The 27668-nt window shown below is 36.1% G+C and overlaps 2 protein-coding genes and 1 non-coding gene across 6 annotated transcripts in view; 2 read left to right on the plus strand and 1 right to left on the minus strand.

The window, feature by feature from the left end:
• The first annotated feature begins 582 nt into the window (after nt 1-582).
• INSM2 (INSM transcriptional repressor 2) lies at nt 583-2316 on the plus strand. Its single transcript, XM_069082414.1, has one exon. The coding sequence runs from the start codon at nt 583-585 to the stop codon at nt 2314-2316; it is 1734 nt and encodes a 577-aa protein (XP_068938515.1).
• A 1940-nt stretch (nt 2317-4256) lies between these two features.
• RALGAPA1 (Ral GTPase activating protein catalytic subunit alpha 1) overlaps nt 4257-27668 on the minus strand; it is a 323542-nt gene continuing 300130 nt past the window's right edge. For 3 of the 4 annotated variants that reach the window (XM_069082259.1, XM_069082261.1, XM_069082262.1), the window contains 3 exons: nt 18034-18158; nt 17123-17125; nt 4257-5581 (listed from right to left, as the gene is read on the minus strand). In XM_069082259.1, the coding sequence (XP_068938360.1) occupies nt 5433-5581; nt 17123-17125; nt 18034-18158 (277 nt within the window). In that variant the 3' untranslated portion in view covers nt 4257-5432. The remainder of the gene's footprint in view (nt 5582-17122; nt 17126-18033; nt 18159-27668) is intronic. The other variant, XM_069082260.1, reaches the window with a different exon arrangement.
• On the plus strand, nt 24085-24282 carry LOC138156997 (U2 spliceosomal RNA). Its single transcript, XR_011167258.1, has one exon. It is a non-coding gene; the product is annotated as a U2 spliceosomal RNA (small nuclear RNA).

The following is a 27668-nucleotide window of genomic DNA, read 5'->3' on the forward strand; positions in this document are numbered from 1 at the left end:
TCAGTGAGAAGGAAGGAGGGCCAGGAGCAGACACCCGAGGTTGTAATCATGGGCTAGCTAAGAAGGTGGGGGAAGGATGAGGGCTTCGTACCTCCTAACACACATCAACAGGCTTACCTTCCGGCGGGTTTCCCGCGCCTTCACCTCCACTCTGAATTAGTGTGACAGGCCGTCCTAGATAGGAATCATTCTAACCCTGGACTGACAAGTAACTGATTTTGTTGGATGAGGGGGATAATGCTGTCTGAACTCGGGGAAGGCGTGGCGAAGCAGTCTAGCTCTTCCCCCTCCCCCGGGTGCTTATCCAACCACCAAGGTAGCCAGCCTGGGCAGCTGCGAGCTGAGACCCTGCCCGCCCCTCTCCCCCCCTTTTCCGGCACAGGTTTCTACTCCTGATTGGGCAGCACCTTCCCATCCCAGAGCTCGGTTGACTGCCCCCTCTGCCCAGCTGGCGTCTCATCTATAAAGGCCGGAACATGACGGCTGTAGCAACGTCCTGCTCCAGTCTTGAGTCCTGCAGCCTACACCCCTCACTTTTCCCCTTTGCTCTCAGTTTAATTCTCACATTCTCCCAACCCCATCATGCCGAGGGGCTTTCTGGTGAAACGAACCAAGAGGCTGGGAGCTTCTTACCGCGTGCGTCGGGTGGAAAGGGACTTTCAGCTGCTGGGGCCCCAAGAGGCGCCTCCTTTCCCTAGAGCAGCTTCCCCTAGTCTCCAAGGAAGCGTGAAGGGTACGGAGCGGTTGGAGTTCTCATTGGAAAAGGTAGAAAAGGAGGAGAGGGAGGCGGTTTCGCGACTGTCAGCTCCCGTGCGCACTTCGTCCTGTCTAGGGACCGGAGGAAGTAGCGGACTAGGCCGGCGGGAAAGCGCTGAGTGGGGGCTGGGTGGAGGCTCGACCCCTGGTCCCAGTCCCAGTCCAGCTAAGCCAGCGGGTGCGGAGTTGCGAGGGACATTTCTGGAACGCTGCCTCAGTTCTCCTGCCTCGGCTGAATCCTTCCCGGGAGGCACCACAGCCGCTGTTGCTTTCTCTTCCACAGTGGCACCCTCGTCCGCCCCATCTTCGGTGGAGCAGCTTTTGATGCCACTTTTGGCACCTTTCCCAGAAGCTGCTCCAAAGCCGGACTCAGCTCCCCTCACTGTCACTCTTCAGGGACTGAAGCGGGGTACTGGGGGCGACCGTCGTGACAAGGGCCCTCCTGGACCCATGTCAGTGTCAGTGGCTGGGACAACAGTGCCAAGTGCCAAGAAGCCAAAGGCTATGAGGAGATTGAGCTTCGCGGATGAAGTAACCACATCCCCAGTCCTGGGGTTGAAAATCAAGGAGGAGGTGCCTGGGACCCCATCCCGAGGCCTTGAAGGCAGCCGAACGCCTCTGGGTGAATTCATTTGCCAGCTGTGCAAAGAACAGTACGCAGATCCTTTTGCGCTGGCCCAGCACCGATGCTCTCGCATAGTGAGAGTTGAGTACCGATGTCCCGAATGCGACAAGGTCTTCAGCTGCCCAGCCAATCTCGCCTCCCACCGCCGGTGGCACAAGCCACGTCCTGCCAATGCTGCCACAGCTGTCCCCGGGGACGGGAAGGCTCTTCCCTCGTTTTCCTCTTCCTCCTCATTGTCTCCTGATTGCAGCAGCATCGCACCTTTCCTGCCAGAGGGTAAGGAGAACAGCAGAGAGAAAAGGACTGAAGGTCAGCACCCTCTTATTCGGGACAGCTCCCGAACTGATCAGCATCAAGATAGTTCCGACTCTACTTCTACCCGACGCCAGGACGTCAAGGTCGTTCAGCACCCTGAGCCCCAGCTACCACAGGGCCCATATACTGAAAGGGAGTCGGGGCGTCGCGTCCAGGGTACAGGAAAGAGCCCAGGAGAAGGGGTATCTGAGGTTTTCTTGTGTCCATATTGCCACAAGAAGTTCCGCCGTCAAGCTTACTTGCGGAAGCACTTAGGCACTCATCAGGTGGGGTCAGCCCGGGCGCTGACCCCTGGCTACGGTACTGAGCCGAGCTTGCAGCTTGCTTTCCCATGCCCACTTTGCGGGGCGCACTTCCCCTCGGCCGACATCAGAGACAAGCACCGGTTGTGGCACGCAGTGCGGGAGGAAATGCTATTGCCTGCTTTAGCTGGGGCTCCTCCAGAGGGGTCAAATGGAGGTAGAGGAGCTGACGGAGATACTCAACAGATCTTTCCATGCAAGCACTGTCCGTCCACCTTCTTCAGTTCCTTGGGTCTAACCCGACATATTAACAAATGTCACCCTTCGGAAAGCCGGCAGGTGTTGCTGCTCCAGATGCCACTGAGACCCGGTTGCTGAGTACGAAGAGAAACAAGATTAGGACAGGGACAGGAAGTAAGAAATGGACATTGTGAACCGCAGCGGGACCAACTGGTAAAAGTGCCCCTCCCCCACCTTCTCTTTCCTTACCTCCTTTTCTTTCCTAAAAGCTTCCTGGAGCTGAACCACTGGAGGCCCCCCAAAATTCTATGTGACTTGTTAATTCTTATGGAAAGTCTCGAAGACTTATCTGTGTCTAGAAAGGACTTTTTTTCTTTCCTTCTTTTTAAAAGCCTCTCAACGTGGTTATTACTGATTTTGCTTCCGTTGTCATAGCAGGCACCCATATAATTTCTCTCCAAAGGGGCTCAGATAAATTTTCACTATACATTCTGTGAATAGAAAAATAGACGTGATTGGTGCCAAACTTGCAGAAAACAATTAAGAAGCAAGGTTTTAAGTGAGCTGTGGCTGTGGGCAAATCTGAGCTTAAGTGAAATTGAGGGCTTTTGTTTTAGGTATTTAGTTCCCTGTAAACATTCCCCCCCCCAACTCCATCAAACTCATCCACCCCAAAGAAAGTGGGGAAAGTGCTAATTGACTGCAACAAAGATTGTTTCGACTTGAGGTACACTCCCCCCTCCCCCTTCATTTTTGTGTAAGGTAAACTTGCTTAACTATTTTAAAATGACTAAAAGAAAAACACATTAGACTGGTCTCTTGAAGTTAAAATTTTACCCCTTTAGTAACATTTCACTCAATTTGTGTAACACTTTTGTTGGTAATTTCATTTCTTGTACTAAATATGAACATTACAATAATATGTAATCCACCACAAAACTGAAAGGCAATTCATTTAACACTTTTTTTTTTTTCAAAACTCCGTGGCTTTTGAATTGCTTTTTGTAAACCATGATGAATGTACATTCTATACATCCTTGTCCTTGTTTCTATTAGTCAGAGGTGTATGGTGCTCACCAAATAAATATGCTTAGCTTGTGTCTTGTGTGTTGTCTTTACCTTTACATGTAGCATTTAGAACCCAATGAAAGACACAGGGGGCAAGAGAGAAGGCAGAAATCATTTTAAATAGAGACTGACATAATTTTCCTTTTAAATAATCTAAATTCCAGGGGAAAATGGAGACTCTGTAAACACTTCCCCAATTAAATATTGGCTGTCTCTAGGAAGTTACTTTTCCTTTGGAATACTGACCTTCCACCTTCCTTTTTTTTTTTTTTTTTTAAGTAAATACTATATATAAAATTTTGTTTTTATTTTTTTTTTTTTTTTTTTTTAAACTGGAGGCTTATGGTTTACTTGTTTGTAAGCAATTATTTCACTATTCTTTTCCTATACTATCCTAGCTTCCTGGTTTTTTTTTTTTTTGAGAGCACATTGGAAATGAGTGACTTCTCTTCATATTTCTTCATCTTAGGGCAGTCTTCTGGATTATTTCAGCTTGTTCCTTAACTTTTTGAACTCCATACAGTCTAATGCACTTCCTCTAATAAAGCTATTTTCCACAGCTAAACACGGGGCTTTCTTGTGTTTTCAATTTTTATTTCTGTTTAATGGCAAAAAACCAAAAATATCAGTTTCTGACACTTAATCAGCAAGATTTATTCTCTTATAAAAACCAAATAACCTTTTTTCTTTGAAGTTTTGGCTTATATGAAAGAAGCAGCATTAACAAAAGTTTATTTGAGAAATTAAAGTATTAAGCAACTGAAACAATTATTGGCATAACTCAAACTGTGTCGGGAGAGAAGTCACTGTGGGCAATCTTAGATTACAGAGATGTCTTGTGAACTGGGTTCAAAGTATACCCCCAGAAAGAGAATTCAGATTCATTTTTAAGTGAGAAGATAAACTAAATTCATGCTTTACTGTCTATTAATCACAGAAATAAGATCAACTCTACTTGATACCTAAAATGCATAAAACACTAAAGCTCAATCAACACTCAAGAACAGGAATTGGTAAGAATAATTTTTTTATTGTATTATTAAATATTGTCATCTTTTCTTTAACAATTACAAATCTGTAGATACTACATGAATCACCATACATAATTTATATTTCTGTGGTTGCCTGTATGATGTATTTACACATGCAGTTAGAACCAATGCCATGCTACATTTCCTTAGGAGATGCTACTCAACACAAAATACGAGCAGCTCATCTGTTGTAGGAAAATACCTCTGGAGGAATGAATTGTGTACTAATCCACACCTCTAAGCTCAATATTAACAATAGATTAAAGTATGACTCCTGGATAATATTCCCTTATCTTCTTTAGTAGTACACATAATTTTGAGCAAGGAAGTTACATTGGAAAAATACTTCTTTTTCCATATATAAGAAAAAAACTATTGATCCATTGAGGTCCTGTGGCCAGATGATCAGGGCCACAATTTCAAAACAGAATGGCATTGAACAGTGATACCATTTTAAAAGGGAAATGTTATAAAAAAAAAAATAATCAGAAGGCAAGCATAAGTCAGAGTGCAGCACAGTGATTTTTCTTGTTTTTTTGATTTGTCATGGTATTACCCACATGACTAGGAAATGACACACTGTTTTGGGAAAGAAAACCTAATACTAGGAAAATTTTCAAGTGGAAACTAAAATACTAAAAGACCTTTTATGGTAATTATTTTATTTTCATAACATAAATAATATATACACATCCTGTGTATGAACAAATTTGCATCTTTTGCTTGGACTTTACAAATGCTTAAATTTAAAATTGCACATTTAAAAAAATTGTACATATTTAGCTTGCTAACAAAGTTACAGTGGGGGTACAATAAATAAGTGAGATAATTTTCTCCAATTATATATTGGTTCATTGTTAACCATGGAGTTAAAAGTGACAATTTAGACATAATTATCAAGAAGATTAAAGGGTACAGCATATAAACTGCACCAAAAAAGTGGAAGCTTAGAGTGTAACTTAAAACCCCAGAGCAATCTTGAAGCTAAAATATTGTTACAAATAAAATATTGGTGTTTTCTAAAATAAGTATACAAGGAAGGAGCATGTGTGTGATGGTTCTGACTAAATTCTGGGGGGAAATATTTTCAGTGCTAATTCAACTGCTCAAGACTAATGTTCGTCATTTAAAAAAGCTGCAGAGTTGCTTGTTTCCTTAGGATTTATTGGCAGAGCCAGAGGAGCGGCGAAGTTTCATAGACATTCGGCTCTTGCTGGTTCGTGGAGACATTGGAGAAGCTAAGTCGGTCCCATCCATCTGCGATGCTGTTGGAGTTTCGCTGGGTAGAGTCTCCGGGCAGGAGCCTGTGGGAGACAGTAGGAGACAAACCTGTTAGTACCAATTCCAGCAATGTACCCCATTAAAAAAAAGAACTTTTCTGACAAACAATACTTATTCATTAGAACTCCTATTACACTCACTGAAAGCCATCATGTCAGCAGGAAAAAAAACATCAAATAATGGGGAGAACCAACCAGAGTATCCCGAGTAGAAGCAATGGGAAGCAATTTCCTTGCAACCAGGAAGGGGAGGGATCTAGAGCCACCATCAGCATGCAGGGTTCAAGATGCAGGTGAGTAGGACTAGTTCCTTTACAGTAAGCTTCAGAGTGTAGGCATTCACATCTTAAATTGAATACTCTGAAACAGTCCTAAAAAGCTATGAGGTCAAACTAAAGTCATTAAAGGTATTAAGTAATTTCCTTTATGGAAAGAACCAAAGCAAATTCTTGCATAACAAAGATTCTAAAATCAAAATCTGTCTAAATGGAAAAACCATTTAAAAAAATGCCATAATTTAAGATCGATCAACAATACTGTTTCTTTTATTTGAGATTTCCAGTTCTTCCACAGACAAAAAAATAACCAGAGGAAACAGATGTGAAAGTGGAAAAAAAGAAAAAGAGGGGAACAAGTTAAAATTTTTTAGCCATTGAGACTAAATCCCTTGTTATTAAGTTAGTTCTTCCCATTTAAATGTTTCCATAGAACACAGTTCACTTCTGAACAAAGCAAAAAACAAAAATGCACCAAATAACTTGAGGAGACAACAAAGAAAAAGTTGCAAGTAAGTCTAGTGTTATTGTAGCCTACGGTTCCCAAGGCATTTGTCTAGACTCTTCATTATGATTCTTTAAAGGTAATAGTGCTCATGTATAATTACAAGATCATAGATCTGGAGTTGTAAGGACCTTAGAAATCATTTAGTTCAACCCCCTCATTTTACAGATGAGGAAACTGAGGCCCAGAAAGGTTAAGCTCATGCATGTAAACAGCAGAGCCAGTACTTGAATCAGGTTCTTTGACTTCAAATATAGCCTTCTATTATGCCACACTGCCTAGCAAGAAAATCTCTGACTACTGGTATTTATCAAAATATCAAATGGTATAATATTCTTTGCAACTAGTAAACTGGGTAATGAACACATATTCCGAATCAGGTATCATAATAAATGGTGGTCTCAGACTTTTGCTACTGCCTAAAACTTTCTAATTATAGTCTATTTCTCAATTATTTTGCCTTTATTCACTTTCAAAACCGAATTTATAAATGTTAATAAGGCAAAGTATAAATTTTCATAGGGGTGTGGGTCCTGTTGAGATACTAGTAAACTTAAGTGCATTTGGTAAATCTCATCACAACTCAAAGTTTCTAGAGTACCTAATGAGGATAAGTATCATAAATGTATTGAAGAACATGCCTTAAGTTTTTGGTCAAGCAAAAGCCAGGTCAGCTTCTCCCCTCCTCAACGGGATTGCTTCAGCCTTCATTATTAACTGGGATTATAATGACCTATACACCCTAAAATATAAGGAAATGTGTCATTCCCCCCTTAGTATCTAACTTGGGTGAACCATCAGAGTCCATGAACCATTGGCCCCCTTCAGAAAAGCATTGCAGACAGAAGGCAGACAGAGGGTAGATGGGAGCCCATGCTTGTCTGGTAGAGCACACCATTCCCAGCAAGAATGAGAGGGCTTCTTTTGGCTTTTTTACCTTGAGATGGCCAATGCTTTCTAGTGGAGGTTTGGGGAGGAAGAGAACTATCACTGCATTTCTTTCTTTGTTGTTAATGAAGAAATGATGAAAGAGTAGAGAGAAGTGAGGAAACAGGAGAGAAGATAGATATAACAGATATGAGACATACTGCAGGGTTTGACAGGTGTTAACTGAAGAACAGAGAAGAGAGTAATCAGGTTTTGGTTAAATAACATAACTGAGAGCATGGTTAGGGTGATGAATGGTTTCACAGTCAAAGAGCTGTTTTGTAAATCCAACATATTGTACTTACCAACTAAGAGTTACACAGGAAGACAGAAAAGAACAAGAAAAAAGAAGTCTATAAAACAGTCCAAATCCACTGACCTTCTAATGCGTTTCCTGAACTCATGGTATGTTATCTTAACCACTTTACTCTCAATCTATATAAAACTCAACAAAAATAAACAAAAATCTCCCCTAATGGAAACCCCACCAAATCCACATAGGACTGAATAAAGTTTCTTGGTATTTGGTTGTCACTAATTTTAGTATATGACAACATTTGAATCTCTAGACCCCACAGCAACTTCTGGTCTGATGATTCCCATTAAATTCAAACTTAAAATAAATAATTTGCAATGTACATCTGCTAATTTTCAAAGGTACAGGAAAGAGAATGTATACAATAACTTTAATATTCTATTCTAAGTAATACATGACTTTTATAGTGTGAGACATTAATTTGAATGTTAATTTTATTATTTGTGTATTTGCTAGAACACAAAGTACAAAGTTTGTGAATTGCTATATTAAAAAATAAATATTGATGTCATATCATTGGACATAGGCCATCTCTACAGAAAGCTAATAAAATGAATCATGCCCTAGCCCTGCCCCTCCCCCCCCAAATCCATGTGCTTTCCTGTTACCAGTTAACACCATCATTACAAATAGCCATAATCAATATGGCTGTAATGATTTGTGGTCATTGTGAGAATGATAAGTTAACTCTATGGCTCATTTTTTAAAAAGCATGATGTGGTTTTTTTTTTGTTTATCTCTGGATGTGTAGAACTATAGAAGTTCTAGTTCTGGTGTGACTATAACCACTGAAGACATTTAATAATTACAAATTCAGAAGACATATGAGCTAATTAGATTTATGTTTCCTAAATGCAAATAAAAATAAGTGAACCCTGGAGTTGGACAAATTAGTGAGGAATAGAACTAAATTTTTTTTTTCACCAGATGGAAAAATCATGCTATTTTACCATGTATAGAATTTTCCTATTTTTAGTAACTGGAACAGTGTCTTGCACAATAGTAGGTACTTAATAAAAGTCTGCTGAATTGAACTGAAATGAAATAGGCTCTAAGTTGTGATGTGGGAATTTTTTATCACTTGTTGATTCAGTCAACAAACATCTGTTAAGTGACTATTAGGTCCCAAACCTCATGCTAGGCCCTGGGGGTATAGAGACAAAACCAAACAGACTCTGATTTTAAGGCTATTGCATTTGGTTTGGAGAGGGGAACAGCATGTATGGAGATACATATATACAAAATAAATACAAATTTATTTCTAGTGGAGAGGACACCAACAATTAGGGGAAAGATCAGGATAGACCTTGTGTAAGAAGAGATGGTGCTTGGGTTGAGCCATAATGGAAGCATTTAGGCATGGAGGCCAGAGAAGACTGCAGGTCTTATACCACAAACTTCAAGGAGGCCAGTTTGGCTGGAATGTATGTGATGTAGATTAATGTGTCATAAGCCTGGAAAGGTAAACTGAAGGTTGACTGTGAAGGGCTTTGGATGAGAAGAAAAGGCATTTGCATTTAGTTCTAAAAACTTTTTGAGCAGGGGAGTGAAATGGTAAGATCTGTGTTTTTGGAATGTCCTTCTGTCAAGTATCTGGAGGATGAATTAGAGACAGGGAGAAGCTTGAGTCAAGGAGGACATTCAGTACTGAAGCTAGGTTGGCACAGCAGATAGTGTTGGATTTGGAGTCAGGAAGACCAGAGTTCAAATCTTGATCAGGCATTTACTAGTTGTGAGACCAGGAAAAGTGACTTGTAAAGTCACTGGCAAAGACCCAGTTTCCTAGTCTGTAAAATGAAGATAAATCTTATAGTACCTATTTCACAGGCCTGTTGTAAGGATCAAATAAGATAAAAATACAGGTGGTTTTTAAAAAAAAAATATATATATATATATATGTTAAAGTGCTAAGTGCTGCTATTACTCTTTTTAATCCAGGTGTTGAGGGCCTGAAGAACTTGGGTGGTGGAAATGTGGGTGGAGAAAAGGGGAAGGATTATGAGATGTTGTGGAGGATGAGATTTAGCAACTGATTAGAGAGTGTTAGACTGAAGAGTTAAGAATGACTCTGAAGTGGTGATTCTAGGTTGGTTGGTACTCTCATCAAAACCTGTGAAGAAAAGAGGGAAGGGCTTGGTTGACAAAAGATAATGAATTTTGGACCTCTCTTTGCGATGTTTATGGGTCACCTAGTTTCCAATGTCCAAAAGGCATTCCATAATGGGAGACTGGAATGGAGAAAAGAAATGAAGGCTGGATGTATACGCATGGAAGTCATCTACAAAGATATGACCAATGAATTGATATGAGTTGATGAGATCATCAACAGAGCATAAGGAGGAATAAGAGAAGAAGATCCATGATAAAGCCTAGGGGCACATCAAGTTAGGGGTAGGGCATTGATAACGATCCTACAAAGGAGAATAAGATGTGAGCATGTAATTAGGAAAACTAAGAGAGCTGTGTCATGAAAACTCAGGGAGAAGAGAGTATCCTAGAGAAGGGGCCTTGTCTGATCCTGCTAAAAAGCTAAGAAGCATAAAGACAAAAATGGTAATTGTATTTGGAAAGTAAGAGATCATTTTTAACTTTGGTGAGAGAAGTCTTAGCCAGTGAGTGAAGAAGTTGGAAGCCAGACTGCAAGGGGTTGAGAAGTGAATAAGAATAGAGAAAGGGTAGAAAACAATACAAACAACTTGTACTAGAAATTTGGTGATAAAAGGAATAGTCAAGTGAAGGTTTTCTTGAGGCTGAGGGAGCTAAGCATGTTTGAAGGCAGCTAGGAAGGTGTCATTAGTTATCTTAGACTTAGAGTGGGGAGATCGACTGTGGGGGCAATCTTCCAGAGGAGATGGGATCAAAGGCACAAACACAGGGGTTAATCTTGGTGAAGAGATATCAATTCATAGTACCTCTGAAAGATGTATAATGTAATACAGCATTTAATGATGAGAAGTTACTAGGACTATTCCAACAAAACTGAGTAAGATGGCATGGAAAAGGCATGGGATATCGATAAATAGTAACAGATCACTAAAAAGAATGCAATGTTGACAAATAAGCAGGTAAATAAACTCTGTCATTTTGTGATAGATATAAAATACCGTCATTTTAGACTTTCCCAAAATTAAATGTAAGAGCTTAAGAATTTTTGGTAACCTCAAAGCTATAAAATAACTTTTTTTTGGTGCTTTTGGGAGGGGGGAGGGCAGGGCAATTGGGGTTAAGTGACTTGCCCAAGGTCACAAGGCTATTTACTGTTAAGTCTGAGGCAGGATTTGAACTCAGGTCCTCTTGACTCCAGGGCTGGTGCTCTATTCACCACACCACCTAGCTGCCCCAAAATAGCATCTTTCTAATGGTTGGATTTTTAAATTCAGAATAGTATGGCTGAAAAGCCCAAATTATTTGGTATTGTTTTTGTAGCTCTGGGATTTGTAAATATGAACAGAAAAAACAGAAACAGAATAGAAAGATTTTGCAGGAAAAAAAAAATGTGTAGAAATGGAGGCAAATGATCATTGCCAAAGAAACTTCAATTAGCCAGCATAGAATAATCACAATGTTCAGTCAGTCAATAAACATTTATTAAGCTAGTCAATAAACAAAACATTTCATTAAGTGGATACTATGTGCTAGACACTGTGCTAAGGGCTGGGGATATAAAAAAATAGTAAAAACACAAAGCTCATAGCATTAAGAGTAGAATACATTTGGCTGTAGTGTAAAATTGTAGAAATATAATTTAAAAAATGACTAGGATACATTTTCCTACTGGCATATCCATATACCAGGTTTTTAATAAAATGACTTTCTTGTAATGAGCTCGAATCAGTTTAGAAGTTTCAAATCATCTTGTGAATTGAGCAGTGGCAGGTTTTTATGTATTATATTTTACAGAGTAGGAAACAAGACAGAAAAGTTACCTAAAGTTAAAGCTATCCTACTTATGATGGACTCTTTTGATGGATCAGTCAAAAAAATTGGCTCAGGAATCAACCTGTGATTATTCTATTGAACCATAATGAAACTGTATCTGAGTATGGAGGAAGATCATATTTTGAGAGAGAATGGCAAATCTGGCAAATATGAGGCTAAGGCCTAATATAGGGCTTTTTACTATTACTTTGTATAGATTAACAATAATTTTAATAGAGTATAAATTGTATTACAGTTGTAACTTGCACAGTATTTTATAATGTTCTTTTTATAGGAATGTGAAAATCTTGAAGGCTACAAAGATGGCCAAGTATTATCTCCAAATGAGAGCTTTGTATTTTAGAAATATTTCATCTAATCAACAAAGGTCAATTTATTAATTTTTTAAGTACTAACATATCTAATTTACAAAGAAGAGAATACTATGATCGCAATATGCACTGCATGATGGTGGTGAGCAGCAAGCTAGAAACATTCATATTAGCTCAAACAGTGAGGGGTAAAAATGAAGCTGAGGGGCGGCTAGGTAGCAGAGTGAATAGAGCACTGGCCCTGAAGTCAGGAGGACCTGAGTTCAAATATGACCTCAGACACCTGACACACTTACTAGCCATGTGACTTTGGGCAAGTCACTTAACCCCAACTGCCCTACAAAAAACAAACAAAAAAAAGAAGCTGAGAAAGTATATTAGGCTGAAGTAAATATTAGCCATCTTGGTGCCTCAAATTTTAATTTAAATTATGAAGGAAATTAATGAGGTATATTAAATGACATTTAGGTAATGATATTGCTCTTGTAAAAAATGACTCTAGAATATTTTCTAAAACTACTAAGTTGAGCAATTATTTTTGTTGATGTTTCTAAATTTCTTTAATATGGCTAATGGATAAGAATATTCTGTTTTGAAATTCTTTTCTTCCTTTATACATTTTCCCTAAAATGAGTTGGAAATCATAGTAGTTAAGAAAAATTTTCTCTTAAGGTTAAGTCAGTATCTGGAGTAGATAGAAAATGAAATTTCAATAATTATCTATGGTTTGAAAGAGTAGGCTGTTTGATAATTCTCTTATTTTTGGAACTATATATATGAATTAATGAATTTGATGACATTACTTTTATATATATTTATGTAAATTTTAGGAAAATTATAACAAAGATATCGTGTAATATTCTTTTATTATTTATATCAACCAGGAATTTAAGAGTTGGTTTTAAAAAAAAATATTCACTTTATCTATTTGCTTAGAATACCATAAATCAAGTATTAAGGTGAATGTATGCTGTGAAAATTTCTTAGTAGTGAATATGAATATGTAGGTTATGAGTGAATATGGATAGGGAAGATACCATAATTTGGAGGAAGTCAGCCCAGGAGGAATGGGAGATGTTTAAGAATAAAAATTTGGGAAAACAAATGAAACATTTTTAATAAAAAAATGTGATTTGTCTGAAGAGTCTAACGTGAATGCACAAGGAAATTTACCAACCTAAATTTAAAACAGAAATGCACAAAAGACAGGAAGGCCAGGTAACAGAAGATCTCTCTGTCTCTTTCAGAATGATTTAAGGCTGAGAACAACAAAAAAAGATGATTAAAAAAAATACAATATTGGGAGGGGAAAGAAAATAAAAGGGATGGGAGTTGGATGATAACTGACAGTAGAAAAAAAAAGGAAAGCTAAAGTCTTACTTTGTCTTTTTTTTGTCTGCAAAGGAGAATGATCTTTACACGTGAAATGATGGCACAAAAATGGCTAATGGGGAGCTGATACCCAATATAAATATGTAGATAGTAAGAGAGTATCTACCTGTCCTTGGTGAATCCAAGTCCTCTAGTCCCGAAAGAACTGGCAGACATGCTCTTGGAGCCTCTATCCATGATATTTTAAAGATCACAGAAAATGGAAAAGGTACCACAAGATTGCAGAAGGGTGTGAATGTCCCAGTTTTCAAAAAAGGGAAGAGAAAAGTCTGCAAATAAGAGGCCTGTGTACGATTTTGATTCTTTGGAAAAATCTAAAAGACAGATGCCCAAAATCTAGAAAAAGAAGTAGTGATTGCAAAGTTCCATTTAGAATAGGTTATGCCAGAATAACCTAATTTCCTTTTTGACAGGATTACTAAAGTAGTTGTTAAGGGTAATGCTGTAAATATAGTTTATGTAGTAGATTTTAGCAACACTTTTGATAAAATATCTCATACTCTTCTGGTAAACAAGATGGAAATATACAGATTAGATGACAATACTAACAGATAAGAGTCAGAAATGGTTTGATGTTTGGACTCAGAGAGCAGTTGTTAATAAGTCGATGTCCATGTGGCAGAATTTCCTCAGTAGAGTACTCCAAGGATCTGTCATTGACTCTTTGCTATTTAACATCTTTTATCAATGACTGGAACAAAGGCAGCATATACTATATAGCATATAGATAAAATATAGTATGCTGAACAAATCTGTAGATGACACAAAGCTGGAAGGGAGAAGACAGGCAACAGAGTAGATGACAGTAAAGACCCATGTAAGAGTACTGGGTGCAATTTAATGAGATGAAATTCAATAGGGATCAACATAAATTCTTGAACTCAAGTGCAAAAAAAAAAAATCAACACCACAAATATAAGATGGGAGAAGCAAGGATAAAATCAGTTGTTCTGGAAAGGATCTGCATTTAAAAGAAAAAAACCTGTACTTTTGAATTCAGAATAGTAGGGCTGAAAAGCCCAAATTATTTGGTATTGTCTTTGTAGTTCTGGGATTTGTCAATATGAATAGAAAAGAGAAACAGAAAAGATTTTGTAGGGAAAAAGCAATGTGTAGTTAGCAATATAATGCAAGAAAAAAAATAATGTGATGTTGGGAGAGGCTTCTAGGATGAGGGAGGTGATAGTCCCATAGTACTTTGCTCTCAGCAGAATTCATTTATAATATTGTGTTCTTGCCACCACTGTTTAAGAAGAACATTGGTAAACTGGAGTTTCCTTGAGGTTGAAGGACTTGAGTCCATGACATGAGGGTCAGCCTGGGCATGTTTAGCCTGGAGAAAAGAAGACTCAATGGAGGATATGAAAGCTGTGTTCAAGTATTTGAAGGGACATCAAGGGGAAGAGGGATTAGCTTTGTTCTCTTTTGTCTCAGGGGATAGAATCGGGAGAAATGGATGGAGTTGCAAAGAAGCAAATTTAGGCATTATGCCAGGAAAAACTTCCTAACAATTGCAAAGGTTAGATGTGTCATCCTGGGGATTCCTTTTGTGTATGTAGATGGCTTCTGAGGTTCCTCTAAATTCCAAAATTTGTTATTCTAGGGATATTTTTTTATATTCACAGCTCTCAACCTACATTAAGAATTCTAAACCTAGGATCTGTAGGGATCTGGATGGATTTCAGAGAGTCTGCGAATGAGAATGGGGAAAAATTACATCTTTATTTGGTTTCATTTATAGCCCTGTGAGACCTCAGACTTCACCAGACTGCCAGAAAGACCATAACACAAAAAAGGTTAAAAGCTTTTGACCTAACCTGACCCGAAGGGGAGTAAATAAACTTCCAAGTTATGAAATTAATTGTAGTGTCACTCATATGGTGTTCTTATATGACAACCTGAAGTTTCAGAGTTTTACAAAAAGGGTACTGAAAAACACAACAAAAAGTTTAGTGTCTTTAACACTAAAACCTACCAGCATGGGATCAAAATATTGGCTTAAGCAAAGTGCAAATCACATTGCCACAAGACAAGTTACCATATTTTAAAATATATAGAAAAATTTCAAAGCTGAAAATTTTGGATAGGATAATTTATCCCATTCCACTATTCCAGATAAGGGTAAGTCTAATTATAAAATTAGTAAAACATTTAATCTAGAATAATCTGAATTGTAGTTACTCTAATGGCTTATCAAATTTTGTTGAATTGAAAAGTCTTTATTATATAGAAATTGGTATGTAAATTGTTTTGACACAAAATATTCTAGTGGATTCTTTAAATAGAAATATCAAAAGTTTCAAGAATTTCCACTCATATGTGAGATAACTAAGGTGAAGGTAAAATGGATTTTCTCCCCCACAATAATTTTAAAAAATAAAAAATGAAAAGAAATCTAATAATACTTTAACTTAGCTACTGGAAGACCAACAGAGCATTATATCATAGGAATGATTAGAAATTATACATCACAATGAATTTAATTTTTGACAGGATTTATTGTAACATGCTAAGTATTTTATTATGAATGAATACGGTATCTTTAAGATATTTATGAATCTCACTTATGTATACACTCAACAAATTTTAGGTTAAAACAAAACAAAAACCTCAAATCATAATATTTCAGCTAATTCACTGTTTTTGAAATCTGCAGGTTGGTGGGTGACCATTATTTTAGCTTAATTTTTATTATGTGTACCCTCTCTTGCACCATTCCTTATGGCTTCAGTAGGAAGCTGGTAAGTGCTATGGTAGAACAATTCTAAAGGGGTGGGTCCAAAAGAAAAAAAATCCAAGAGATCACAGCTCTGTCATTATTTTTTTTTTGGTGGTGGTGGTGGGGCATGAAGGAGTAGCAATTCACTTTAAATTTATTTTATTATGTTGAACAGAGAATTGCTTTAACCAAAATGTTTAGTCTTCTAGGATAATTTTATTGGCTTAAAACACGATATTTTATGTGAAAATATTTTTGGCAGTATCAATATTTATATGAAAAATACCTTTTTACCTTTGAAGAAAATTTTTTTACGTTTCATTAAACAGTTTGTAGTTCTATTCCCCAAGTATCTTCTAAAACAAATTGTTTCTAATGTCGTCTATTTTATATCCTAATGAATCATTTAAAAAAACCATTCTCCTTTTATTTTGGTAAAATTGTGGGTTAAGTATCTGACATGCCAAAAGTCATCATCTATTTTAAATAAGATGGTTTGATATTTCACCAAAAATTCTTTTCTGTTACTAAGCAATGAAGCAGCCAGGAATATAAAACTAGTATTCATGGATCCATTTATTAATTTATTTTTATAATTTTCTTCCTTTTACCTTTCTACTCTACCACCCAAACAGAGTATTTCAGGTGATATATAATCAATCTGCTCAAAACAAATCTCAATCATTTTATCTCTCCTTAGATGATACTTCATTTTCATATCATTCTCATTTTCATTAGATTTGCCCATGAATAAACAATGCTTAAAATTTTTTCCTCAGATTTCTTTTTAATGACCATTTTGATATGAGTCTAACTATGTTGGCTAAATCCTAATCCAGTATTTCTATAAATACTTTAGCAAACTATATTACTTCCCTCCATGGATTAAGGTATATCATCTTTGACACCTAAAAAACAAAGTTTATCAGTGAGGAATTTCAATCTTTTTTTTTTTTTTTGTATTCTTCTTCTCCTGCTCCTTTTGGATGTCACTAATGATGCAAAGATGTGAGCACCAATGCCATCTATTCGGATTACTTGTTCATGCTGAGAAACAAAAAGGTCAACATGATAATTTCACTAATGAATTTAATAATTTGAACCAAAGCTTTTATCATTAGCTTATCTTTATCCCAGAACCATTGTTAGTGTTTCATGCAGACCTGGGGTTAGTAAAAAACCAACTTTGGAGAAAATTTAGTAAAAACTTCTGAAATGTTTAGTGTGGACCAGGGAACAATTAAGTTTGTAAATGCCTGAGTTATAAAGTTTAGTGCTCTAGTTAAAAAAAAGAGAGAGTAAAAGAATAGAGGATGAGTTTTGTACACTGTCTTACCTTCAGACAAACAGAACTGATATTTAATGATCTAAAGAGGGAAAATAAAATAAATGAAACAATCATAAGGAGTACAAAGTATTATCAGAACAGGATTTGGCCTGTTATTGATGAGTTATTTGTTTTCATATTGATTTCTTTAAAAACAGTTAATTGTGGAAAATGCAGTACCCTCTTACACTTTAATATTAAAAAAAAAACCTTCCACTGAATATTTCTAAGTTGAGGCTGGTTTTGTTTTTGGCTTTATGAAGTGAAAAAATGTATAGAATAACTGAATTTTTTTGGACTGCCAAATTTGACCCTCTATAAATTATGTGAAATTACATGCTCAAATTATGTTTCTTCTAAAGAAATCTTAATAATGAGTTCATAAAATACACTCTTTCTTTCTCTATTAGCTCAATAGAAGTATGGTGCTTGGACTGCTATGAGACTGGTGAGCAGCTGTATTATGAAATAATTTTGTAAACATGGAGCTATCACATAACTTTTTTTGCTGTATTAATGAAATATAAAACAGACACCAGTGTTTCTAGTTTAACTTCCCTCTAGCCATTTATATTTAGTTTCAAATTCATAAGTCAAATCTAAAGGCCAATATTGTGATATATGTTACTTATGGTATTTCAGTGATTGTCCTTTATTTCAGGCAAAATAAAGTTTTCAATTATTTTTATGGTTTTAGAAAAAGGGTGCTGCATTTCAAATTCCAATGAATTCCAAGAGAAGATCAATAGTTTCTAGCCTTCTTACCTGTATCAGATGTTGAGTGATGATATGGAGCAGGAGAGAAAACTTGTGCTGCAAAATCCTCAAATGTGGTTGGCTCCAGGTGGTGCTGGACAATTGACTGCAGGTACCGAGCTCTCTCTTCATAGCTATTTTCCTTTTGTTAAGGATGAACTTAAATGCAGCTTATTTAAATAGATAATGCCCATGAGGACTACTGTTAATGTTAACATGTTTCTTTTAAGTAATAAATAACAATATTCATGGCCAAGCCTATTCTATAATTCTCAGACCATTCACACATCAAAAATTATGGCTTTTTTTGGGATTAAAGGCATAGTTCTTAATTTAAGGCTACTCTTCAGCACACTAATATAAATGGAAAGGCACACATTATTAAATAATATAATTACAATGATATCAGACGCCCAAAAGTATTAAAGATATGGTATATTTGAAAACAAATTCAAATTATTTCAGGTCAAACTCATTTTAAAATTAGACGGAAATAGTTAAGTTTAGCTTGAAAAGCAATATATTAAGTTTTATAATACTGCTTAAAATAGTGTGTCTAAAAGTTCAACTTTTGCTTGTGAAAATTTTTTGCATGCTTAAAAAATGTTTTTCTGCCTTAATAACTTTATACATTTTAAATGAAAATACTAACACTGCCATAATTTCTAAAGAGCAAACAGTTAAGATGAAAATGCAACTAAATCTTTATGTCAGGAAAAAACACTCAGTCAATCACAACACTGACAAGCAGGAATATTTGCAAAGTATACAAAATCCCGAAACATTGGCTAACAAAATATCTGCATGGCACTGAAACTGACAGAAAAATACCATACTTCCCTTTCACCACATTCTCTTCCCTGATATTATTGACAAGAGACCAGTGTCTTGAAGTGTTGCTTCTGAACAATCCACTCCAGGCTTCCTATTTCAGCAGGCCTGATTGTGCTGTTAGCACAGAAAGGGCAAGAAAGGGAGAGAATATTTCTGTTGTTCATGAAAGCAACTATGGAAATGGCTGTCAAAATGTAGAACAGCAGGCAGCACCATACAATTATCAGGAAAAACTAGCACGCTGATTTCATGTAGTATAGTTCCTGAACTGAGAAATCAGTTAACCTTTCTCCTACAACTCTTAAAAGTTGTCCTGCTGCACGATGTGTACAGAGGCAAGCCTTATATAAGACATTTAAATAAGCAAAAAGGATAATAAAAATGCTCCTACTGATCTGTCACAGTGAATTTTTCCAACAAAAATTAAAGCATTTTAATACTTTCTTTCCTGATTACTAACTTAGATATTTTAAATTTTGGTGATCATGCTAAACTTCTAATAATGACCAAGAGTAAAAATCCTGAAATAGAACTAGGAACTCAATGGAAAACTATGTTAGCTATTTATGGAGTCTAATAATTTAAAAAAAGAACAAAAAGGACAAAGGGTACAAAAGACTACATATTCATCTTGCACTTGATCTTAATAAGTTCTGAGTTAATGTCTTTTACCCTTCAAATGAGAAGAAAGTAAAGTGAAGCTGGTGTAATCTTTCATGTTATTTCATATAATAAATATTAAAATATTTAGAAATTCTATTACTTTGAATTCTGACTACTGTGATGATGGAACTTCAAGAGAATCCTATTTTTGCAATGGTTGGTAGTAACAGGAGTAGTAGTAATAGCAGCAGTAGTAACAGTAATAGGACAAGATACAGTATAAAATGCTTAATAAGAATTTTATGACTGGATGATATAATTAAATTTTAACACAGGAAAATAATATAACAGTGTTTAAAAGTATATGGTTAATAAATGGAAGAGGATGAAACTGATGGTTCAATCTAAATAATACTACATATCTCACAACTTGTTGTAAAGTACTTTTTTCATTGGGGGAGATTCACAGCTGCTGAATTTTCTGCAGTTAATAGAGTCCTTTGATTCACAGCAGTGCCCCTTGTACAAAAAATACTGGCCTTTGTGTATTACCAGAAACTAATTTTCTATTTGGCTGAAAAGGGAAAAATGGGGTTATTGCTTCTCCCTCCTACAGAGCTTTTCATTATGCCTGATGCACTCAACTTCTAAGCTCTTCTGAGAAAAAAAAAATAACTGAAGAGGCAAGAGGTAGAAAAATGAGCTTGTTAGCACATTAGAAGTGAAGTATCTTGGTGGGCCCTAGAAATTCCCAGTGGTGTGTTAACTTATCACTCTATGCATGCTGGCACTGATAGTCTCCCAATTGATCACTCTCTTTTCGCACCAAAGGTGCTGCCAGGAAGCAAAGGCTGAAGGCCCACAGGAGAACAGTCTGCTATCAAAACAAGCTGTTTTTAAAAGTCTGCTTGAATGGGTAAAATGCTTCATGAAAAGTAGGGTGGAGACACCTACCTGCTTTAAAAAATGTTCTACTTTCAGAAGGCTATAAATGAAACCTTTTAGTTTATCTTATTATATTTAAAGCTTATACACAAATTAGGCAGAACTAAAGCAAGCCTCAATACATCTGAAGCAAGCACACCCCTAAATGTAAAACCTATCACAACAAGAAAAGGAATAATCAAGTATGGAAGATGGAAGGCAATACATATTTTTATGACACAAAGGGAGAAGATCTGTGGAAAGCTTAAAGAAATGCCAAAGCTAGACTTAAAACATGGAAAACATTTTTGTTTTATACAAAATAACAGCCAAATTCTTTCTGGTTGAAATCTGTACTTTAACATCACAAAAAAGTTCAGTTACAGCATGAATGCTGCCAAATCTTAACTACCTGAAAATAAAATAAATCATGTAGCTCTCATCATGTAAGGGTCAGTTTTTAAAAGATAATTTTAAAACGAATTGTCAGTTTGAGAGGCAGTGTGATGTGGTGGACAATGGAGCCAGCCTCAGAGCCAAGAAGACATGTCTAAAGTTCTGCCTCAGGCACATGCTGACTATGCAACCCTGGACAGATGACTTCTCAGTTCTTCAAGTAACTCTAAGACTGCAAGTTGTGGAGAAGATGCAGACTTGCATTGGTAGATGGAGTTTCCTATTTGGGGATTCCTTATTATCAATGACATCATAGGTCCAGTGCCTTTTCTCCTCCTACTAACAATAATAACTATTATTACTACTATTAGAGCTAGCATTTATATAGATTTTATCCCCAATTGTCAACTGAAATGTTTGCTGAATTGAACTCAAAGTCATGGAAACTTTTTTGTCAGTAAATATTGTAAACAGCTAGTTCAAAAAAACCCTTAATAAGTTAAATTATATGTGAATTAGGGTTTTTTTTTTAAAGATTGAACAGTAAATATCCACTTTATTTATATTTTTTTCCCATTTAAATAATGAATTGAAGAGATACTGCTTTAGGCATTATAAACCATGCTCTAGAGCCCACAAACAAGTTGCTTTTTGTGTTGCAATGATGGTAAAAATCCCAAACAGTGTTGTTAGCATCTGTAATGGTTACTATAATCTGAAGTAGTTAATTCCTACATCACCTAGACACTTACTCCTTAGAAAGGCTGCTCTCTAGGGAAGTGTTATTAGTACCTATAAATTGAATGGCACACACAAGTTCAATGGCTAACAACAACAGGGAAACTCAAGCTGTACTCCTACTGTGAGTGGATGTTGCCACTGACACAGAAAAGTAAAGTGGAAGGGCTAAGTTGATAAAAATGTGAAAGGCAAACCAATCAATAGAAATTTAAGAAAATGTTCAAAGTTGTAAATTTGTGAACTCTTCTGAGAAGGTTATTGTTTTAAACCAAAAGCAATTCATGACAAAAGAAGATAATAAAAAAACCCAATGGGTAAAAAGGTAAAGATTTTTAGCTGGTAGGAATCTGTAATACTGAACTAGCCAATCAAAAAAAAAAATAACACAGGTGTTACAATCACAGCAATGCAATTATCCACTAATCCACCCCAGTTTTACTTTCAAAAAAAGCAGAAAAGGGTATTACTATTCTAAAAATAGAGGAGCAAATATCTACGATAACACAAAAGCTACAGTAATTTTAACCTGACCTACATTCTGCAAGTTATCAATTTAGTATTCGAAACATTATTAATAAACAGTTTGATTTTGTGTTTTAATGTAATTATTTACAGCAATATCATTATGTAAACAATGCTGTTCTGGCAGTAAAGAAACTGGAGGTTAGCTTCATATAAGTCCTAGCATGACTTTTCTATACTACGGTTTACCACAGGTTTTATCTGTGCTAAAAATGGCATTTTTTTTTTAAAACCTTTTGTTCGAGGATTTTCAAATATCAGATGTTGCATACAAACCGGATGGTGATTTTCATCATAATAATAAGAAATGTATTTGTTTCCATTTATAATTACTGTTGATATATACATCTTTATGTAGGTACTGAGTTACTTTGGACTCCACTTGTATGTTAAGTGGCACTATAAAATTCTAAGGTTAATTAGCAGCACATATTTAAGTCATATATAATGGCCACTTGACTAATGTATACTTTGTTAAATCCTAATGAAGACTCAAAACAGAGTTGGTCTCATTTTAAGAGATGGAATCTCTTTATTTTCTTCACCAATTATTTTCTACATTAGGGTAATATAATACCTATGACCTATAACAACCTAAGGTTTGAAAAGTCACCTTAAATCTATATGGATTTAACCTAGTGAATTTTACTATCTGGCATAGCCCGTGGATTATGAAAACATTCAAAAGCATACGGGCTTTTAAATTAAATTTAATCTTTTAAATCTGAAAAAATACGTGGGCTGATTTTATTTTGAGGTAGCATGCAGATAAAAAGAATTGACAGGTACAATGCTTATGAAATAAGTATTAAGATTCTAAAGAGTAAATTAAAAAAATTCTGGTGCCAATGATTTCTTCCCCATGGGAATGTACTCCTATAATAATTCTGATGCTATTTTATGTTTATTTAGGCCAGTCTTACTGACCCTGAAGTACGTGTGCATGTTTGGGCATCAACTGATTCTTACAAGCAATCCCTGTGAGGTATATTAGGTAGTATTATTGCCATTTTATATATGAGGATTTAAGTAAATTTTCCAGAAGTGAAGTAATATGTCCAAGATTGTGTTGCCAATAACGTCGGAGGAAATGCAGAATTAAACTCAAATCTTCACCTCGGGGAGGCAACTAGGTTACTCAGTGGAAAGAGCACTGGGGAAGACCTGAACTCAAATCCGGCCTTAGACACTTACCAGTTGCATGACCCCGGGCAAATCAACTTCTGTTTGCCTTATTCCATTGGAGAAGGCAATGGCAAACTACTCTAGCATCTTTGCCAAGAAAACTACATGGACAGTATGGTCTGGTGGAGGCAACAAAGAGTCAGACATGACTGAACAACTTCATTTCCTTGTTTAGTGTTCCTGTTATATGCAAACTGACTTTCACATGCTCGAATAGTTCTGTGGATCTGTGATCACACTGATACATGCGTATTCCCACCAATGACACAGATCATAACTTATCTGTGACTGCTCATCTTATGTTATTTTCTTTAGGGTTACCTATAAATTCAACACAGGGAGTCAACACAATGACAAAAAAAAAAACAAAACAAAACCAACTGGCTATACAAGCAGAATATATGTCCTCACTTAATCCATCTGAAGGCAGAATGGGCTTTAGAGATGATCTAGCCTTATCTTTTAAAGAAAGTGAAGTAAAGTGATAAGTATACTTGGTTATTTTGCTCCATGTCACAGTCTGTAGTTTAGGCATTCCAGGATGTAGATACACTTTTGCTTTATGTGTAAATTCTCAATAAAATATCTTGTCTAAATAGAAATTAAGGTATGTTGTTAGAATACATTTCAAATAGGGGATAGAGAATGGCCTTTGGTTTCACGATAGAGGCAACTCCTGGAAGAGGAAATTCACGGTACCAATGCAGGTTATGACCTTCTCTGCAACATACATCATCTTAGAAAGTTGAGTAGGGCATTGGGAAGGTAAGTAGCTTGTCCTGTGTAACACAGCTTTTCCTATTCGGCAGACCTGCCAGAAGTTTAACTGTATGGCCAAATTTATAGCAACATTTTGTATTGTACCAGACATTGATAGAATAAAGTGAAATTATCTGTTCTTATCAGTTTGATTTCTTATGACCTTTACTGGAGTATGAAGTATTAAATTAATTTTTGGAATGGGGAATTGGAAGAGGAGCTTGCCCCATCCATTTTATGCATCAACCTGCTACAGCAGTAAGTTATCAATAACAGTTTAGAGATGCAATTATTTTTACCATGTTGAATGTAGTTTTTAATGTTACATTTTCTTAACAAAAAAAGTAGGGTCCCTGAATTTAAAAAAGCAAAAATAATAGTTAAAATTTACATATCACTTGATTTGAACCTCTCAACAACCTTGTATGCTGGATGCTATATTAGCCTCATTTTACAAATGAAGAAACTGAGGCTGATGGAAGTTAAGTGACTTGTCCAGGATCCCACAGCTAACAAACATGTGAGGCGATATTCAAATTAGGTCTTCCACATGCTTAGTCCAACATTCGATTCACTATGCCACTTAGTTTCTTCCTGAAATCTGTATGTTATCAAAATCCTAGAGGAAGGGACCTGAGGATATGATGTTCAACTCTTAACCTGAAGCATGACTCTTTACTACAATATTGTCAAAAAGAAGTTATCACAAAGTTAGGGCTAATTTTGAAATTTCTGTAATTAGATTAGTACTGTTTTCTCCTGAATAATCTTTTATCCTTTACATAGCAGGCACTGTATCTTCCCTACCTACCGTAGTAATTTCTAACCTGAAAATTACACACAAACACACACCCCTATAAATAAACAAAATATTTTCTCTCTAAGAGCAGAGTTCTGATTTCCAAAGGCAAAATACCACTTATTAGTAAATCCATTAATAACTCCCTAGGTTTTTTTTTAGACTCAAGGGCCAGAACACAAATAAAGAATAAAGAAAAGAAACAAAAACATATTATAAATTTAAATACTGGAACTTAAATACAATAAAAAAATATATCGTGTGCATAGAACATAAGAGAGGATTCAAAATACGTAACATTTTCATTTCAAGAAAGCCTGTATGATAAATACACGTTCTGTTGAGATTTGTCCATCTTTTCTGTGCTTCCTTGTAAATTTTCTTTTTTCTCTGCTGTGAACTTCTTTACTTTGTTCATTTTTTCCCTCCCCCAACCCCTCAGAAGGCTTCAATAAAGTTTAGATATGTTTCTCTATAGCTATATATACATACACATATATAAACATATACTTTTCCAAACATATTCTACTCCTTATCTTTGTTTTTGTTTGTGCATATCTCGTTTCCTATCACTCCTTCCTCCTCTACTTTACTTCTACCCACTACCTTGCCCTCCTATTACTTGTCTACCTCCCTCCAAGGATCCCTCCCCTATCTTACCATTTCCATAAATCTAAAGACCCTCTATACCCCCTTTTACCTGTTTCCTCACTTTCCCTTCTAAAGATGAACCCTTGTCCTCCCCCCATGCCCCTATTGTTTTATTTCTTCTGAATTTAGAAAACTTTTATATTCTTCTAAATATATATATGTATCGTTCCCTCTTAAACCCATTCTTGATGAAAGTAGTTTACCAGAATTGCCAGTCCTCCTCCCCCATCTAATTCTTCTATATCAATTCTTCCTCTTGCACCTCATTTGTATAAAATAATTACTCTTTTTAGCTGTTCCTAAATGGTTTTACTTTCTACCTTCATCTTACTCGGGTTTGCCAACCCTTCTTATGAGCTACTAAATTATTAATAAGAATCTTAGACAAACATTTTACATATATAAAAAGTGAACGGTCTGTCCGTATGGATCCCTTATAATCAGCCTTTGTTATATACCTTATACCTTCAGGTTCATTAGCTAGGTACTCCTTGAGTGTCTCCCTGGGCCTCCCTCCGCCTTGCCCCCTGCTAAAAAAAAGGGGGGGGAAGCAATTTACTCCTTACCCAATTGAGGCTACAGTGTCTCACTGCTATCTAACCAATTTACAAAACAAGCATTTTATTAAGTGTCTACCATGTGCGAGGCACTGTGCTTAATGTTGGGGATACAAAAACAAAAAAAAGAAAGAGTCTCTGTTCTCAAGGAGCTCACAATCTCTCAGTGGAAACCCTATGTAAGGAAATAGAATATATGCAGAAAAATGCAAAATATTATTCTCATGAACCCACACAAGGATTTCTTTTTTATGGTCTTTGTAAAAGTCAATAAAGGTCTGTGTCTAAGTAAAGGAGATGCTGGATTAAGAGAAACAAAAATGATCTGAACTGAAAAGTATTTCAGAGCTTACTTTGTGCAAAGTCCTGTGATAAGTACTAGGGATACAGAAAAGGTAAAAACTGTCCCTGACCTCATGGGGCTCATATTCTCAAAAGGGGTGACAGGGATACACGTAAATAATGAAATACACATAGAGTAGATGGGAGAGAATTTCAGAGTGGAAGGTACCTCCCAATGGAGGAGACCAGGAAACATCTCCCACGGAAGGTGGGATCTAAACTTAGATTTGAAAGAAGAAAATCAAGAGGTGAATAAGGGTATCATATCAGGAATGGGAAATAGCCAGGAGAAAGGCATGGAGACCAGTCATTTTGGAGGAACACCAAGTAGCCCAGGGAAGATAGATCAAAGAATGTGTGGTGGGGACTAAAGAGTAAGAAGCCTGGAAAAGGCAGGAAAGGGTCAGGTTATGAAGGGATGTAGATACTAAACAGAGGACTTTTTATTTGATCACAGAGACACTATTTTCCTAAGCAGTAATAGCAAAATAAATAACCCAAATCTGTGTTTAAAAAACAAAAAAAGAAAAGAAGGCCTGGTGCAAATTTTTGTTAATGTGTTGCTTTTTCTTTGAAATCATAACTCTCCCCTTAGAGATATAATGTGTTGCTTTTCCTTAGAGACATGTTTCAAAGGCTTATAACACAATTCAATTTAAATTGTTTATATAAATATATCATAAATATATAAATACATTAAATTACTTATATAAATTCTATTTTGGAATGCACGTGACTCCTAGGATAAAAGACTTCCTAACAGCAACAACAAAAACCCCTCCAAACTCCCAATATTGTTCTCTATACAGACATGACTTATCCTACCCTAAGAAGCTAATATTGTAGGAGGAAGAATCTCTGAAGAAAAGCCCAAAGACAAAAATCAGATGAAAGTACATTTCAAAATCATTTTTGGCAGATGTTTTTGCTTTGTATTTTTATACAAAGGCTTTAAGCATTACAGGAACAGAAGGAAAAATACATGGAAATTACATTGATAAGTGATTAAATTTAAAACAAATGCAGAGGCACCAATTTTATAGAACAGCTCAAGACAAGGAGGAGAATTTTAATAATATTTAAAACTGTTTGAAAGGAGTAGTAGTAGGTTTCCTCAAACATTATTTCTAAGAAATATAAATATTTATATAAATATATATATATAAATATAAAAATTTGGCAAAAAGAAGCAAGATGTTTAATCAATGAAACCTTTGCCAGTCAAACAGACATCTCTGAAACTGTAGGATATAATGAGTAAAAAAGCCAAATTGGAGACCGAAGAGTAGAGTCACACAATTCACTCAACAAATAGAAACAGGAATCCTCTT

The sequence above is a fragment of the Petaurus breviceps genome, unplaced genomic scaffold (assembly GCF_028583685.1).
Source record: "Petaurus breviceps papuanus isolate PSGF00001 unplaced genomic scaffold, PetGlider_PUasm1.0 164, whole genome shotgun sequence".
Taxonomy (NCBI): Eukaryota; Metazoa; Chordata; class Mammalia; order Diprotodontia; family Petauridae; genus Petaurus; species Petaurus breviceps.